Source organism: Xenopus laevis, chromosome 1S (assembly GCF_017654675.1).
Source record: "Xenopus laevis strain J_2021 chromosome 1S, Xenopus_laevis_v10.1, whole genome shotgun sequence".
In the NCBI taxonomy this organism is placed as follows: domain Eukaryota; kingdom Metazoa; phylum Chordata; class Amphibia; order Anura; family Pipidae; genus Xenopus; species Xenopus laevis.
In genome coordinates, this window is record NC_054372.1 from 57528300 (window position 1) to 57545691 (window position 17392).

Genomic DNA, 17392 nt, shown 5'->3' on the forward strand with positions numbered 1-17392 from the left:
TATATATATATATATATATATATATATATATATATATATATACACACACATATAGGTTGCACTCAGTGAAAATACAGTCTATAACTTGGGATGAATAAACCGATTTTTATTTTATTTTTGGCTTTTGTGTGAAATTCCTGTGCGGGCCATCATTTATATATATAAAATCAATATGTTTAGACACAGTGGGGCAAATTCACTAACCCCCGAAAATTCGCCAGCGCTGGCTTTACGCACATCGCAACACTTCGCCAGGCGAAAATTCGCCTGGACAACACTAATTCACAAAGATCCGAAGTTGCGCACAGGATAACGAATGCTGGCGAAATTACGCCTGCAAAATTATGCTCAGCAGTTCGAGGTTTGAAGAAAATTTAGGGGGGAAGGAGGGTACCCCAAAAAAATTTTACAATCTTTTTCAGTCTATCACCCTTTAAATAGGAAGAAAATGCCAGCGTTTTTTGGAACTTTTTTTTGAGGAACTTAAATTGCACTTCGCCTGGTCTGAGGTGGCGAAGGCAAGTCTGGCGATAGAGGTAATGGTCAGTAACGCTCTTTCGCCAGACCGAAAATTCGCCTGGCGTTAGAGTGCGAAGTTGCTCCACAGTTTATCTCCTTGGTGAATTTTCGCCAGCATTAGTCACTTCGCGTTTTAGTGAATTTGCCCCAGTGTCTTCCTTTTTTCACTTGTCACTTACAAGATTACTTTCCTCTTCTTCGGTACCATTCTCTGTTTTACAGTTCTTCTGTATTTGTGGAGCGATTACACGCTAAACCCCTGCCTGTGACATGTGCTCTGCCCAAGAATGTGAGATATCTCTGCATCCACAGCACAGCCGGAGACTGTTCTTCATTACTCGCCTTCTCATTGATCTCCCCACAGCTCACGTTGCAGTATCATCACACATTTACAGGCTCCTTCCATTACACCATTTAGACCTTTTATAGGCCTGCGTTACTCACAGAGGCATTTGGCATCAGATGCAGGTGCAGAACACAATATTGCGCTAAACAAGACAGGGGGGGATAAAAATGCTAGCTCTCACAGCTAACTGAAATGATGTACTGTACATTACAAGCTTTGGAACAAGGTCTAAAGTTCAAGCATTGTGTTTTACTGCTGAAAACCACTGTAACCTCCTGCAGAAGCTTCTCGTCTAGATAAATGCACCTACACAATGTTATGCTACTATATGTACAGTATGTTTATGTGTGTTATTTCTGGTTCCTACAATATCGTTTTGAAACAGTTATGTCCTCTTGTTTGCATTACTAATAAAGGTTTTTTTGTTTTTTTTTTATAGTGATTTTTGATCTGGAACAGATAATATTTTAATGCAGTTTTCTACCCTCTGTTTTAGTTTATTGTTTTTGTCATAGAAAATAAAGTTGCGCGAACACTATGACTTCTTACAGATAGTAAGAAATATTTTTTAAAAGCACTCTTATTCTACATTTTTCTTGTTTTGACTAGGCAGTCAAATTTCTTCTTACGTATACAGGTATGGGATCCGTTATCTGGAAACCCATTATCCAGAAAGATTCGATTTACAGAAAGGCTGTTTCCCATAGACTCAATTTTAACCAAATAATCCAAATTTTTAAAATTTTCCCTTTTCCTCTGTAATAAAAAAACAATAACTTGGACTTGATCTAAACTAAAACATAATTAATCCTTATTGGAAGCAAAACCAGCCTATTGGATTTATTTAATGTTTACATGATTTTCTAGTAGACTCAAGGTATGAAGATCCAAATTACAGAAAGATCTGTTATCTTAAAAACCCTGGGTCCCAAGCATTCTGCCAAAGACCCTTTAGGTCTGATTCAGACCCCAAGAAGTCTATGGAGGAAGCCCATGGTATTTTATCAAGGCAGGAGTGGTAAATGTTATTAAAGTGGAACTAACAATCAAATATTCTGCATCATTTCTGAAATAATCAAGTTTATCTTCACTATCCCTCAGTATATGTTTCAATGTCTTCATTCTGTCTTCATGCAGGAGTTGGATGTCAGATAATCATTGACAGTTAGATCCAATATATCTTATAGGGGGTTCTTTTTGCCTAGAAGATGTATTCTCTCCATTAAAATCCCCAAGCATCATGTCTCTCTACATGCAGAATATGTGCAAAAGGCAGTTATTTTGTTAGATTTAGTTTGTTTTGGATCTAATTGTCAATGTCTATATGACACACAACTCTTGCAAGAAGAGAGAAACAGATACTGAGAGAGGGATAGTGAAGATAAACTTGATTATTTTAGAAATGATGCAGAATATTTAATTGATTGTATTTAGAAAGTCTATTTTTAGTGTGACGATGCTTATATTAAATTTTAATTTTTGCGATAGTTCCCCTTTAATAAGGCCTTTTAACTGAAATATGATATATTTGTAGCAGTGGAATTTTACAAGGTTTAAGAAGAAATTCTTTTCTTTTGTTACTTTTAACTGAAATTCTCCTCCTTCTAACCCAAGCAAAAAACTTGAATAAATATTAAGTTATGGTTTGGTTAAAAATGTATAAATTGAAAAAGAAACATTAACCATTTTGGTGCCAAATTAGGAAGCAAAGCACTTTTTCTATAGCATTGTCATGGAAGTTCACATACCTGAGATTACAAAGAAATCACAGACTTTTTATAAACGTGGGCGCAAAAAGGTTGTTACCATTACAAGAGCATAGAGATATCTCTTCATAACACAGAAAAATAAAGAACTGCTCAAATAACCAATGGGATAGTTCTATCTAAAGGTCAAGGTGATATGACCAAGCTAGCTTGAGAACAGAATCCATACATGTCAGGGGTTTCCTGGGGGAATCTGCATCAGGTGCCCTATTCTGGTGCAAAGCTTGCTTTATTAACACTGACTGCAAAATGGCACCTGCCTGCTTGAAGTGGTTATGAACTGGAAAACTAAAAGACACAAGACTGAAATAATTTATATAGAGTAGGGGAAGTTTATTTCACTTGACTAACATCATAGAGTAGGATTTGGAAATATTTCTTAGGGTGATAGTTCCACTTTAAATCAGTACATTTTAAGGACTGTACTGGAGAGCAGGGCAACGTTGATAAACAAGCAGAAGGGACATCTGGCCCAATTGCCTATTTTATAGCTGCACATTTTGTGCTCTTAACCTTGTATTGTGATTACTTGGCTTTACCCGCTGCTCAGGCTTGCAATTGTTTGTTGCTTATAAATTTCTAAAGGGGTAATTAATGGCCTTTACTGACAAAACAGCTTTCAGTGTAATTCAGTAGGCCTCCACTGTTGCTTGTAAATTCTGTAGGAGTAATTAATGGCCTGTACTGGATAAACAGCTTTCACTGTAATACGTTATCAAGGTTTATCTGGTATTGTTTTCGACAGAATAAAAATTGTTAGCTGATATTAATTTATATTAGATTTAACCTTTAACTTCAGTTAACATGTGTGTGTGTGCATGTCGCCACTTAGTAACATGCAATGTTGTGTTTCTTTCTACAGTCAGACAGCAATGCAAGCTTCCTCCGAGCTGCACGATCTGGCAATTTGGACAAAGTTGTGGAGTACCTGAAAGGGGGCATAGACATCAATACTTGTAACCAGGTACAACAGCTTTCTTTTTTCATGGGAATTATATGTTATATAAAAGCCAAATGTGTACATGCCATTAAACAAAGTTACATGCCTGGATGCAGGAGTCTGTAGATTATAAAACATCATATTACACTGCACTCAAAGTTCTTTAGTGATGAACAAAAAAGAATACGTTTATTGAACTGACGTTTCGGTTTCAACAGAGGTAAAGGTCTCTGTTGGGACCAAAATGTGGGTTCAATAAACTTACATGCACCCCCCAGCGCTAGATACTTCAGATACCCTCAAGTTTAGGCTGGTCACCTTTCAAGTTGTGTCATCAGCTGTCATTAGATTTCACTGCAACTTTTACACACAGCTAAGGAGAAAGTACAAAAAAGCACATGATATTGCCATACAGTGTTGTTAGATTTTACAATTTAAAGGGACAGTTTTTTTTCAAGTAGTACAACACAATTACTTTGTACAATTCCTCTTCTCCTCAGTCAACAGGAAAAAAAATTCAGCAAGTATAGTTGTTTTGACTTATTACTATCAATATACTTTGTAAAATTCTTTCTAATCTCTATTTTTTTCAGTTTTTCTAGAATAAGTGTTTAAGAATTAGCTTTGCTTACCTCTTCTGTTTCCAACAACCATTTAGTAGTTGTTGCTGTTAGCTGTTAAATTTTGTTAAAATAAGTGCTGGCATGTCTCACCAATTAGTTTATCAATTTGTAACAGTACAGCTTTAGTATTAAATACATTCAGGTAACATACTTAGCAGTGGCTGAACTTTCCGTGTTTCAGAAATGCCAGCAAATAATGTCGTTTAGAGAGCCAGCGGCCAGGGATATTGAGCTACTACTGAGAAACATGGGAGGGGAGAAAATGCAACAAATACATTTTTAAAACAAACATTTTCCAAAAAATGTTTTAAAAAAAGCAAGTAACTATATGCAATGGTCATGCTAATCAATAGATTCCATTTCCTTACTACTGTAACAGTGTTTCACCATCTCCTAAACAGTTATGATTACATTATTTATGCTCTAATTAACATGGCACAGTGTCATATTGTAGATCTTATTAAAAAAGACATTTTCTTCCTGCAGAGTTGCCTATAATTAATAATGTCCAGCATTTATTACCTAACAGTCCTTTTCTCTGCTTTGGCCAAAAATCTGGGTGTGCTTTCAACTTCTGTATCTTTCCAGAAAAACTGGCTAGTTTATACACTTATGTCTTGCCATTTCTTTGTCAGTTGTGAATAATGTCTCTTTCACACGACCCCCAATAACCTCAGAAGCAGAAATGTGGGTGAAGCAGCAGTCAGGGGGACAATATGTCAGGCTCTTCACATAGCTTGAATGCAGACAGTGTTGTGCCTTTTCTCGTCTTGGTACTGAAGAAATCCACAAAAAGATAATCGCAACCAACTTTGATCTGTATTCCAAGGAAAAATGTTAGACACTAAGTACATGCCAAGTGGAAACTGTACTTTTTGTGTCTGAAGAATAAAATAATAATAGAAGTTATTAAGTCACATAGCAATATCATTTAGGAACATTACTTTTTTTCTCAGATATATTGAAATTGCTCATCAGGTAAGTCCCCACTGGACCCTTTCTTCTCCTCAGTATTATCCTTTGGTAAATATATACCTATGTCTGTATCACTACATTGGCCCAGATTTGCTCCTGCCTGCCTGACATTCTGTGCTCCAACCTTTCCCCTCCCCGACCAATAGAAGGATTGCAGGTAGGTACTGAGTGGTGCGCCCATTATTCATGAAGACGGTGCAAATGGGAGGATGCAGTGGATGTTGTCTTCCCACCCAGGTATCATTACAGTCTGTGGATGTCTTTAAAGGGGTTGTTCACCTTTGAGTTCACTTTTAGTATGTTGTAGAGCGTGATATTCCGAGACAATTTGCAATTGGTTTTACTTTTTTTTTATTAATTATAGTGTTTGTGTTATTTAACTTTTTATTCAGCAGCTCTCCAGTTTCTCATTTCAGCAATCTGGTGGTTGTGGTACAAATTCCATAGCAACCATGCATTGGTTTGAATAAGAGACTCGAATTTCATTAGGAGAGGGCTTGAATAGAAAGATGAGTAGAAATAAAAAGTAGCAATAACAATACATTTGTAACCTTACAGTGCAGTTGTTTTTGAGATGGGATCATTTGGAAACTAGAAATAGAAGAAGGTAAATAATGAAAAATGAAAACCAATTGAAAAGTTGCTTAGAATTGGCCATTCTATAACATATAAAAGTAAATTTAAGGTGAACCACCGCTTTAATCCACTGTGCAGTGTTACTATTAAAGGGATAGAATAATTGACTAAAATAAATTGAATTCTTATGAGCTGTCCTGTTCTTGCAGCTGCAAAACAGCTTCGTTAAGGGGTTTTTCACCTTTGAGTTAACTTTTAGTATGATATATAGAGAGTAATATTCTGAGACCATTTGCAATTGTTTTTAATTTTTTATTATTTGTGGTTTTTAAGTTATTTAGCTTTTTATTTAGCAGATCTCCAGTTTGCAATGTCAGCAAACTAGTTGTTAGGGTCCAAATTACCCTAGCACCCATACATTGATTCGGATGAGAATAGGGAATATTAATAGGGGAGGGTCGGAGTAGATGAGTAATAAAAAGTAGCAATAAAAATAAATTTGTAGCCTTACAGAGCATTTGTTTTTAGACAGGGTCAGTGACCCCCATTTGAAAGCTAGAAAGAGTCAGAAGAAGAAGGCAAATAATTCAAAAACTATATAAAATAAATAACGAAGACCAATGGAAAAGTTGAATTGACCATTCTATAACATACTAAAAGTTAAAAGAAAACTATAACCCCCCCAAAACATTGTAGGTCTCTATAAAAAGATATTGCATAAAACAGCTCTCAACCCTGCTTTGTGTAAATAAACCATTTTCATAATAATATACTTTTTTACTAGTATGTGCCATTGGGTAATCACAATTAGAAAATTGCCATTTTAAAAAATAAGAGCCGCCCCCTGGGATCCTAGAATTCATGATGCACACAAACAAACCACATGAGCCAATTAACAGACAGAGTTCTGTCTATTGCTGCAACACTTCTTCCTGTTACAGTTGGGGGCAGATTTATCAAAGGTCGAGGTGAATTTTCGAATGAAAAAAATTAAAATTTGGACAATTGGTGGACTTTGAAAAATCTAATTTTTTTGGGAAAAACTTAGAATCGAAATTCGATCTAATGCGCTATTCCTTCGATTCATACGATTCGAATTTGGCCGAATTCGATAGAAAAGGGACCTATTCGACCAAAAAAAACCTTTGACTTAATTTCGGTTGGTCTTTTTGATTTGATTCGAATTTCGAAGTTTTTTCAATTCGAAATTCGACCCTTGATAAATATGCCCCTTGTTGTAGTATTACTGGTCAGGTGATCTCTGAGGCAGCACACGAAAGGGGGGTTCAAGGCAAGAGATATAAAAGTGCAATCTTTACTTAAATATATATACCAGTTTGGTAAGGTTCTTTAATATGTCACTTAATTTGATATAAACTATCTGTTGCTTAAGTATTAATTTCCTTTAATGGTCTCACTTCCCTCCCTTTTTCTATAAAGAGTAGCATCCTTTTCACGATGAAGAAATACTGCTTTGAAACTAAAATAACATTCCTACATGCCACATAATTAAAATAGGGGTTTCTTCAGGCTTATTGTAGCACAGACATATTCTATTGTATAATTATTACTTCTCTTGGTACTGCATACTTTGTGGGAAAGATTCACGTTGTGACCACTGATAATTATTCTTTAAAGAGCGTTGTTTTGCAACTGGTTCCTTTATTAAATTAGCTTTTTTTATGATCCTTTTCTACACCCTTTTAAATCTATTGGCTAGAGTGATTCAACTAGTAATTCAACTAGGCTTGGTTTAGCTATGTATTTTTTTCAGAAGATACATAAATATTATAATAACTTTCTAATTGCACTCCTTAATTTAGCATTCATGTAGTTAAAATACATTTGCATTTCTTATTAACAGATACTTTTATGGCTTTGTAATTTTTGAAAATAAACATTTTACTCTAACAACAGTGCAGCTGAATTAGTCTCTCTGTATATAGGTTTTACAGTGACTTACTGATTTATTGTGTCGATTTTCCCCATGGCTGAAACAGATTGTCAACATTTCTTAAAATGTTCATTCATTAAGTGCTATTTTTAAGTCTATGGGGGCAGACAGATGACTACTGAGTGATCGCATAACTAGTACTTTGAATGAATGAATTAACATTCACTTACTGCCTTTGGTTGTATTTCTTGAATTGGCTCCACTGCATTTTGAATGAACTTGTAGTTTTCCACACTTTATAGTCTTTCAAAACATGTTTAGCATATGATAGTTGACTAAGATATACAATATAGTACTGTACATACTTGTACATGATTGCTGCAGAAATGCCTATATACATATCCAAAATGTTTCCTAGCATTCTTAACCAATGAAAGCCATAGAGCCATAAATGAGTAGAGGCCTTAAACAACATATCACTTCCAATCCATTGAACTTACCCAGTTACTTTAGTTGGGTGTAGATTTAGGTGAAGGTCAGGTCCTCCTGAAAGAGCTTTCTCTACATGTTAGGCGAATTGTCATTCTAAGAATCTATAATTCTTTGTGCTTGAGATCAAAATAATTGTCAGCAATATCTGGGAAAATGGAGCATAACTATTATAATGTAACTCTGAAATACCATAATAAAGAGATATAGGGGGGCATTTTTGCTCCTCTTTTCTTTTGCCACTCTATCACTTAAATGGATATACCTTGGCAACATCAGTTATAATGTAAGCAATGAATATAAGAGAGAAATAATATATTGACACTATTTTGATGTCACGATGAGACATTTGAGTCAACATTGTTACCGTTGAATGTAAAAACTAATGCTGGACCATGGCATGCTTCAATCTAAAGTGGAGACAGGCCGCAAAAGCAAACTCAGAGGCAGTTTGAGAAGTGCAATTGAATTTGCAGGCAGGGCAATAAATACATTCAATTGTGTTCTGCACATCTGGCCTCTGATGCAATTTTCCTAGTCAGGTTTTACTATGAAGTGTGTAGAGTAAGAGCACGCTGCCCACGAAGGTGTTGAGAATCAGCAGCAGCAAAACAAGTGTTCCCATAATTGCAGTTCAGAGAAGCAGTATAATTCTCACCTGTAGAACCAATTCACAGGATATGTGGTCGCTTACTTTTTATAGTTGACATTTTTGCTGTCAGTTACATACGCATAATTAATGTGACAACTATAAATGAGTTATGCTTTGATGCAAAAAATTTTAAATACACATCTTAAGGAAAAGACTAATGTCCTATTTATTTTACAGAATGGACTCAATGCTCTGCACCTTGCTGCCAAAGAGGGACATATTGACCTTGTGCAAGAATTACTGGAAAGAAGATCTGCAGTGGATTCTGCAACCAAGGTACAGTGGGTCTAAACAGTGATCTTTTTAACTGTTGTTAATCTAAATCCTTATAGAGATTTATAGTCACACATTGAAGGTTGAGAAAAAAAGTGCAACTTATTGTATACTATATATTAAAGGAGAAGGAAAGCTACTGAAGCAGTTTTTTTCCAATAGATTAGCCACAATAGTGCAAGCTATAACACTATATTTATTCTGCAGAATGCTTTACCATACCTGAGTTAACAGCTGTAGAAGCTCTCTGTTTTTTTAGGATAGCAGCTGACATATTAGCTTGGTGTGACATCACTTCCTGCCTGAGTCTCTCCCTGCTCACTCATAGCTTTAGGCTCAGATTACAGCAGGGAGGGAGGAGCAAACTGAGCATGCTCAAGCACTAGCCCTGGTAGGAAGTCTGATGCAGAAGCCCATGTGTACACAATAGAAGGAAAGAAATGTGTTTCTTTTGACAGAGGACTCTGAGCAGCATTAGTCTGAGGATTTACTGGTTTATTTATATATACTTTTCTGGTAAAGCTTACTTAATTTTAGCCTTTATTATTTTTTCAAACATGAAAGTTTACACCCTACAATTCTTTTCAGTAGTTTTTCCATTTCATTTTCTATTCCATTTATATTCTATAACCTTTGCCCTTTGAGTTTTAATAAATCGATACCTTAATTATACAAAAAAAAAAATTAGAAGCTAATGTGAAGCGTTTATGTATACAGGGTCTATCACAGAACCTTAAAGGGGCAGTATCCTCCTTGTTTAACATGAGTGCAATGTGCTTGTGTTGAACATACTTTTGGACAGGGCCGGAACTAGGGGTAGGCAGAGTAGGCACGTGCCTAGGGCGCAAAGGTGGAGGGGCGCTCCTACCCCTAATCCGGTCCCTTCTCTGCCGACCACCCACCTGTGCGAGCCTAGGGCGGCTGCCCGGCTTGGCCCGGCTCTGCTTTTGGGCTATTGTTTTAATAATCCCCTGCATCATGGACTTCTGCTAATAAAGCAGTCACAGCAAAGGTGAAAGAGAGTAACTATGTACTGGTAATTTAATTATCTACTTTATATTAGCAGGAGGATATCCATGGTGGGTAGAAGGCTTTATATGGCTGCTACTAAACCACACCTTGCTTTTTAAAGGTGGTTAATCAAGATTCTTGACATAACCTAAAGAGTGCTAGAGAAGAGAATATGTCAGATTTCTACATGCCCAGACTGCAGCTTCATTGTATTGCCATTTAAGATTATCATAGTGTACTTTATGTGTTACAGAAAGGAAACACAGCTCTACACATTGCCTCCTTGGCTGGACAGGCAGAGGTGGTCAAGATACTTGTAAAGCAAGGTGCTAATATCAATTCTCAGTCTCAGGTAAGTTTGCTTGAAGATCTTGACATTTCACTGGAAACATTTTGCTCTGATGAAATAGTGACTTGTAGACAGTGCAGTGGAGTAGGAGTACAGTAATATACCTCTCATGCTGGGCACATATACCTTAAAGTACTGGAGAAAAGGTTGACTGCTCAACATTAGGAAAATTTAAAAGAGTGCTTTATTTATTAAAAGGTTCAAAGCATTTCAATAGAAATGTACATTATGGGACAGATTTATCAAAATCAGAGCTCACCAATGATAAACTCACCCATTTTTTTATTTACTCCTATGGGATTTTTAGAATCTTACTTATCAATGGAGTTCAACTTTTGTGAGAACTGACCCTTTCATCCAATACTAATAACTGCTTAAAAATATTCAGATTTGCCATAATACACAGTTCCCAAATGTGCCACAATACCAAAGTGGGCACAGCTAAAGTTTGGTTCTAAGAGACAATTTGTCTACATTAACATAGGTTTATATTTATTTTGACCATCTGTGTCAAAGTAATGCCTGATCTGGCCCGTTTGACTTTATTATTGCTTGGTAGAACGTTTTCCTGGTAGAATTATAGTTTATATGAGTAGTATTTGGGGGTAGGACAGTTATAGTAAAGCAGTTACCGTATGTCAGACTGAAATTAAATGGAGGGACGGCTTTAGTGTGTAAAGCTCACTGCATACCAGATCAAAAAGGAGGCCAACTACTTAAAGAAGATAAAAATTAAATGGTTTTACAGTTTCAATCATCTGTTTACAAAACCACAAAAGGATACAGCATGACTTTGATTTGATTCAGATAGCTGTAAGGAATTGTTAGCTGGGCTGCCACTTAAAATGATTTAATTATTTAATAGAATTTTATAATGTTTCTATTTTATTATATTTACTACTTGTTGGAATTTTTAGGTATTTAACTGACAAAAAAACTCTAGTAGTTTGTAGGCAGGATGTTTATTTTGCAGACAATGTCAGTGGTAATATTGCAGGAATGACTGCAGACCTCACACAGTAACTCAGTGTTCCAAAGCAGTGATTTTTTCGGAGTTTCTGTACAGCAGAGGAATTTGTCCATTTTTAAATTTACAACTTGCATAATAGCGGCAATGTGATGCAGCCTAGAAAGACTTTAACGTTGTTCTCTAGAGATCATACAGTGCCAGGATATCTGGGCTTCTGCTTGAGCAGGATTAAAATTGTTGTCATTATTGACTTTAGAGTTTAAAATACAGCATGATGACAACCACAAGTTATTTGCCAGTGGAGAAATCTTCATTCAGTGGTGGCTAACCCAGCCCCAAGGGATTTCCCTCAAATAAATGTGGCATTCTGCCAATAATGTTCCATGGTGTATTAAAGACATTAACTCTTGTCTGGCACAGTGATCATTTTGAACGATGCAAATACAAACAGAAGTTATTATATGTGGACAGTTTTATACTTTTAAAGAATAGCTTGGTTGTGTGCTTTAGAACATCATGGCAGTTATCCTCAGAGTTTCCCTTGCTCAGGAAATGTTATAAATTGCATTTAATTTTATGACTTTAATTGCATTTTATTTATGACACATAATGGGGAGAGTACTGCTGCTGGTACATTTAGGTGGTTTCCTCTAGCTATGGACCCTCACTTTCCTGCAGTGTTTTTTTTACTTTGGCTGTTTTACAGTAACCATACAGGGGGTTATTTATTAAAGTCCGAATGGTAAAAACTTTAAAAATACTATAAAATCCGGAAAAAAACCTCAAATTTTTTCGAGATTTATTATACTCCGAGGATGCAAAAAGTCCAAATCCGAAAATATGCCATCTTCATCCTGTGAAGGTCCTGTAGAAGTCAATGGCAGATGTCCTATTTGCAATTTGAAGATATTATCGTCTACGCTGGATTTCATATGATAATCTGAACATTTTGGGCTTTTCCATCTGACTTTTCAGACATTAAATCCGAAAAATTCAAATTTTTCACGCGACAATCCGAAAAAGTGATGGTTTTTCCTGATTCAATTATTTTGATAAATGATAAATAAGGGTAAATTGTGGATTCTTGTTTGGTCAGACTTTTTTTATTTAAAACATCAGAAAAATTCAGATTTTGATAAATAACCCCCACAGTATCCATTAGCAAGGGCTATCATCATGCCACTTTACCATCAGCATTCGGAGTTCATTCTACATAACCTACTTTCTACAATATAGAAAATGCTGTAAAGGAAGTTGGGGCACTCAGCAGGTCTTGATCCTATTTAAGACTACTGACACCCATTAGAAAGGGAATCTGGCTATTGCCCAAGCTTGTAAAAGCCCAGTTATATAGTAAAACCTGCTTTAAGACGAAAAAACAGACATTTTCATTACAAAGATATAGAGTATACTTCCTTTAGGAATTGGTCGCCATTTCTTAATTATGTCTTTGAAAAAATAGATATTTTTACCAAGCTTCAGCTAGTGACAAAAGCTGAGTTTTAAAAAACATTTCCAGTTAAAGTATTATAAAGTCTTTGGCCTTCAGACTGCCTCCTATCAAACCCAAGGTATTCACACTACTCTCTATAATGTAAGCTTAGCTATGTCCTTCCTTACATTTCACTGTCCATTATACAGTTCTGGCAGGACAAAGTTTAGGTCTTGTAATAAAATGCATACATTTAACATGAGTTACTGGGTGCCCTGTTTTCACCTATCGTAACATTACATGGCACAAGCTCATTTTCTGCATGACAGGGTCTGCCATGCCCATTTTGTGACATACTGTGGGATGCTGTGCTACTATCATACTTATTTTCCCCAGGGACTCAACATCCTTTAATCTACCTTAAAATAAAGTATTTAAAGGAGAAGGAAAGCTGCCAGGGCAGTTTATTGCCAGTAGGTTAGCCACAATAGTGCAAGCTAGAATGCTAGCTTGCCAGAATGTTAGCGAGAGCTTTCTCTATTTGTTTAAGATAGCGGCTGCCATATTTGATTGGTGTGACATCACTTCATGCCTTAGTCTCCCCTGCTTGCTCATAGATTTGGGCTCAGATTACAACAGGGAGGGGAGGAGGGAGGGAGAGAGGAGCAAACTGAGCATGCTCAAGCCCTAGCCCTGAAAGGTTAAGCTGAAAGAATGAAGTCTGAAGCCCATGTGTTCACAATAGATGGAAAGAATTGTGTTGTTTCTTTTGACAGAGGACTCAGAGCAGCATTACGTAGAGGGTTTATTGGTGTATTTATATAGACCATTTTGATAAAGCTTACTTAGTTTTAACCTTTCCTTTTCCTTTAATCTATTGCCAAGCTACTATTCTCATGTAATATCTTCAAATTTACATTACTATTGCATTATTTAGAAGTAGGTTTGTGCTATTATGGCATTAAGGAGACTGGTCACTTTACTTAATCCATGATTAAACAAATATTTGTTGACATGGGGGACATGAATATTAAACAAGAAATTATATCACCAATTATAAAACAATTTGAATGTTCTATTTAATTGTTAAAATTGTTTCTCTCATGTTTACACAATGTTAAATAGTTGTTGTTTTTTTGCATGGAATGTTTATTTAAGTCTACCTTTTATTGTATAAAATATTGTACTGTTTAACTCTAAATAAGTTGGTAATCTAACTGAGCAGTTTTCGTGCTAGGGCAGTAAATGGTTTCCAAGAGTAATGTTTCACTCAAGGTCCTCTTCCGGTTTTTGTGCAGTTTGTCACTAATCTCATGTGGATGGAAAAAGGCTAATTCTGAGAGAGAAAATAAAATTCTTTCATCTGATGCCTGTATCTTTATGTAGCATGCACTCATACTGTACATATGTTCTGAATGGCATGGGTGAAAAGGGTGCTGTAAGATGAAACCTATACGATAAATATGTTGACGAAACACATGTGATACATTTGATCCAACATCCGGCCTCATGCTGAAAATTTTGACTTTGTAGTCAAAGACAGTTTTAAATTGCAGACGATTATTAACTGTTTATTTGCAGTCTCCTTGGGTGTCAGGTAACTAAGATTGTGTCACCATGAAACACTGTATGCCAGTTTATAGTTGTGCAGATCACAGCTGTATAGTAAGTTATTATGGCACTGAGAGGTCAGTGCTACCATGTTCTGATGGAAACCTTTATACTTTATCAATACCACCAATAAATTTATCATATATAATCTAAGTGTCAAAAGCATAGTAAAACATAATGTTATGAAGAAACGAAAGCCAGCATGAAAGTCATACAGAAGGCCACTGGATAATACATGTAAAATCACAGAGATGTATACACAGAGCTGTCTTCTAAGGGGTTCGTACACGCAAAAGAGTTTGTCCTGGGTCTCATCCCAGAACAGCATTTGGAACTGGGAAGAGTACTTTAAGCTCAGTATCACTCCATATGTTTATATGCCAGATATATATGTATATAAACACAAGCTAACAATACTAACTCTGTCTATGGCTATGGGCACATAGACTGTTGGCTCTGGCTGTTGTCAGTCTGCGTATACAGTATTTGCAGGCTGAAAGAAGTAGATATGCTTAGTGCCCCTGCTCCATTGTTTTGAATCCAATCGTGCTGTGGGTGGTCACACACAAGCTGAGGTCAGCCCAAATACTGAACTCCTCTTCAGCTCACCTGTGTGTCACCGCACACAGGCTGATTGGATTCAGATCAATGAAGCAGGGGCCACAACAGATCTAATTCTCCCAGCCTACAAAAATACACAGTCTGACAACAGCCAGAGCCAACAACCTGTGTGCCCATAGCCTTACAGTGTTGCCCTTCAGTGTGCAACAACAGCTGAAAGATATAGATATTTGGGCCTCCCAATGTTTGTTTTTCTATAATGGTTCCATGCTACCTCTGCACTAATTCTTTAAATCGGTCCTTTTCTGTCACTGACATCCCTTTCAGGGTACTGATGACTCGGCTTTTCCTTGATCCTACAAACCTATTTAATACCATGCCTGTTCATTTTTATTTTATTTCCTTTGCTGTCAGTAATAATGATGCACATATCCAAGCCCGAGAATTGTCAATTTAAAATGTTGGACCTCAAGCAGATCCCTTGTTTTCCTGTAAATAATACATGCAATACACCAACTGAAGAAAACAGCCTCTGGGTACTCTTCCAAGAGCCACTGCAGGGGACAGAATATGACAATGTCAGCTTTCATTTAAAGAATGTTGTGTCAATAATCTTGAAACCATTTGTCTGTTTTTGTTTATTTTCTACTAACCAGTCCGCTCAGCAATTCTATTTTAAAGATATCCATATAGAAATCCAGTGCAAGATGCAGAACCCAGCGAGGGTGGGTGCAGCAAAGCTCTTGTTCTTACTGTCTGATATAGGACAGATGTTAAAGGAGAAGGAAAGGCTTTGGTGCACTTGGGGGGTGCCAAATGATAGGCACTCCCAAGTGATTGTATTGACTTACCTGAAACCCCGGGCCGGTGCTCCTATCAGCAGAAAACTGCACCGGCCCAGGTTATACAAGTGAGCACCACGGAGTGATCCTCTTCCATCTTCCTCTTTCCTTCAAGCGGCTGCGCATGTGCAGTAGAATGAAAAGCGAACTTTAAATAAAAAGTCGGCTATTTCGTTCAACTGCGCATGCGTTTGCCCTGGGAAAAAGAAGACACCGGAAGAGGATCGCTCTGTGGTGCTCACTGGTATAACCCCGTGCCGGTGCAGTTTTCTGCTGATAGGAGCACCGGCCCCGAGTTTCAGGTAAGTCAATACAATCACTTGGGGGTGCCTAACATTTGGCACCCCAAGTACACCAAGCCTTTCCTTCTCCTATAAGGAAAGGCAGAGGTTGGCCAAATTGGGCAGGTGCCCTAGGCAAGCCGACCACCCATCTTACCCCTAAACTGGGTGCATGTGCAGAGAAGTCTCGCGAGAGGGAGGGAGCACGTGGTGACACACTGGGGGAGTGGCAGCAGGAGCAAGACAGCCTGGACTAGTGGTAGGCAGAAGACTCTGCAAAAACCACCCTCCTGACGCCTCCCCCATCATTGTGCCATAATTAGGTGCCTCTTCTGCCTACCCCTACTTGCAGCGCTGAGTACAGGGCTCTGTAGTGTAGATCGGGATGGGAGGAGAGACATGCTTTGACCCACCCTTCCCTCATGAATACAGAGTTGTGGAATTAAGGAAGAACTGTATTCATTGGACAAACATAGTTCAATATTGGAATACAGAGACATCTGGCCCTTCGACAAATTGCAGGGCATGGTGCAAGTGTGCAAAACACATAGCAATTTCTTTACCTGTCATTTTTCACAGCATATGTGATTCAGTAAGTGGATCAGGCATTCTTACAGATATTCCAAACAATTGCTGAGGACTGGCTTTATCTGGTAAAAGTCAGTTTTAAAAACAATTCTTTCCAACTAACTACATAATAATATTTATTTTAGCTGAAATATGATTGTCCACATTGAAGGGGAACTCTGGCTTCTAAACTGAAATTTGATAAAGAGGCCCACATAACACAGAACCCCCTAATATACCCATCACAGTTACCTTTTTCTTCAAAAAGTATGAATAAATGCCATTTTCTATGCTGAGATCCAGCTGTGTAACAGTTCTTCTCTTTCTGCATCATTTGAAATCCTGGCAGGGAAGGAGGGACTAAACACCGATGTTACAAATTGTAACAACTTCTCCATAATTTACAGACAGCATGCAGAAACTACATATCCCACAATGCATTCCACCATGATGTTTCTTTCCTTATTGAAATCACATGTGCAGCTGGCTGTTGATACAAAGTAACAGTAGTCAGCTAGCTCAGCAAAGTAGTCAGACAGATCCACAGGAGAGCAGAAAGCTAGGCTTAGGGAACTGTTCCAAACCATTAAAAATCATGAAAAGCCTGCATATTTTTTAATTGTTGTACAGTATATTGCAAATTTGTTTGAAATTGTGTTTACTTTTCAAAAGTTTATGTTTGTGTAGTTCCCCTTTAATTACCTATTCTTTTTTT

The 17392-nt window shown here is 37.1% G+C and overlaps 1 protein-coding gene across 46 annotated transcripts in view; it reads left to right on the forward strand.

The window, feature by feature from the left end:
* LOC108706710 (ankyrin-2) overlaps positions 1 to 17392 on the forward strand; it is a 270308-nt gene that overhangs the window by 156602 nt on the left and 96314 nt on the right. For all 46 annotated transcript variants that reach the window (XM_041579614.1, XM_041579607.1, XM_041579608.1 and 43 more), the window contains 3 exons: positions 3494 to 3595; positions 8958 to 9056; positions 10318 to 10416. In XM_041579614.1, the coding sequence (XP_041435548.1) occupies positions 3494 to 3595; positions 8958 to 9056; positions 10318 to 10416 (300 nt within the window). The remainder of the gene's footprint in view (positions 1 to 3493; positions 3596 to 8957; positions 9057 to 10317; positions 10417 to 17392) is intronic.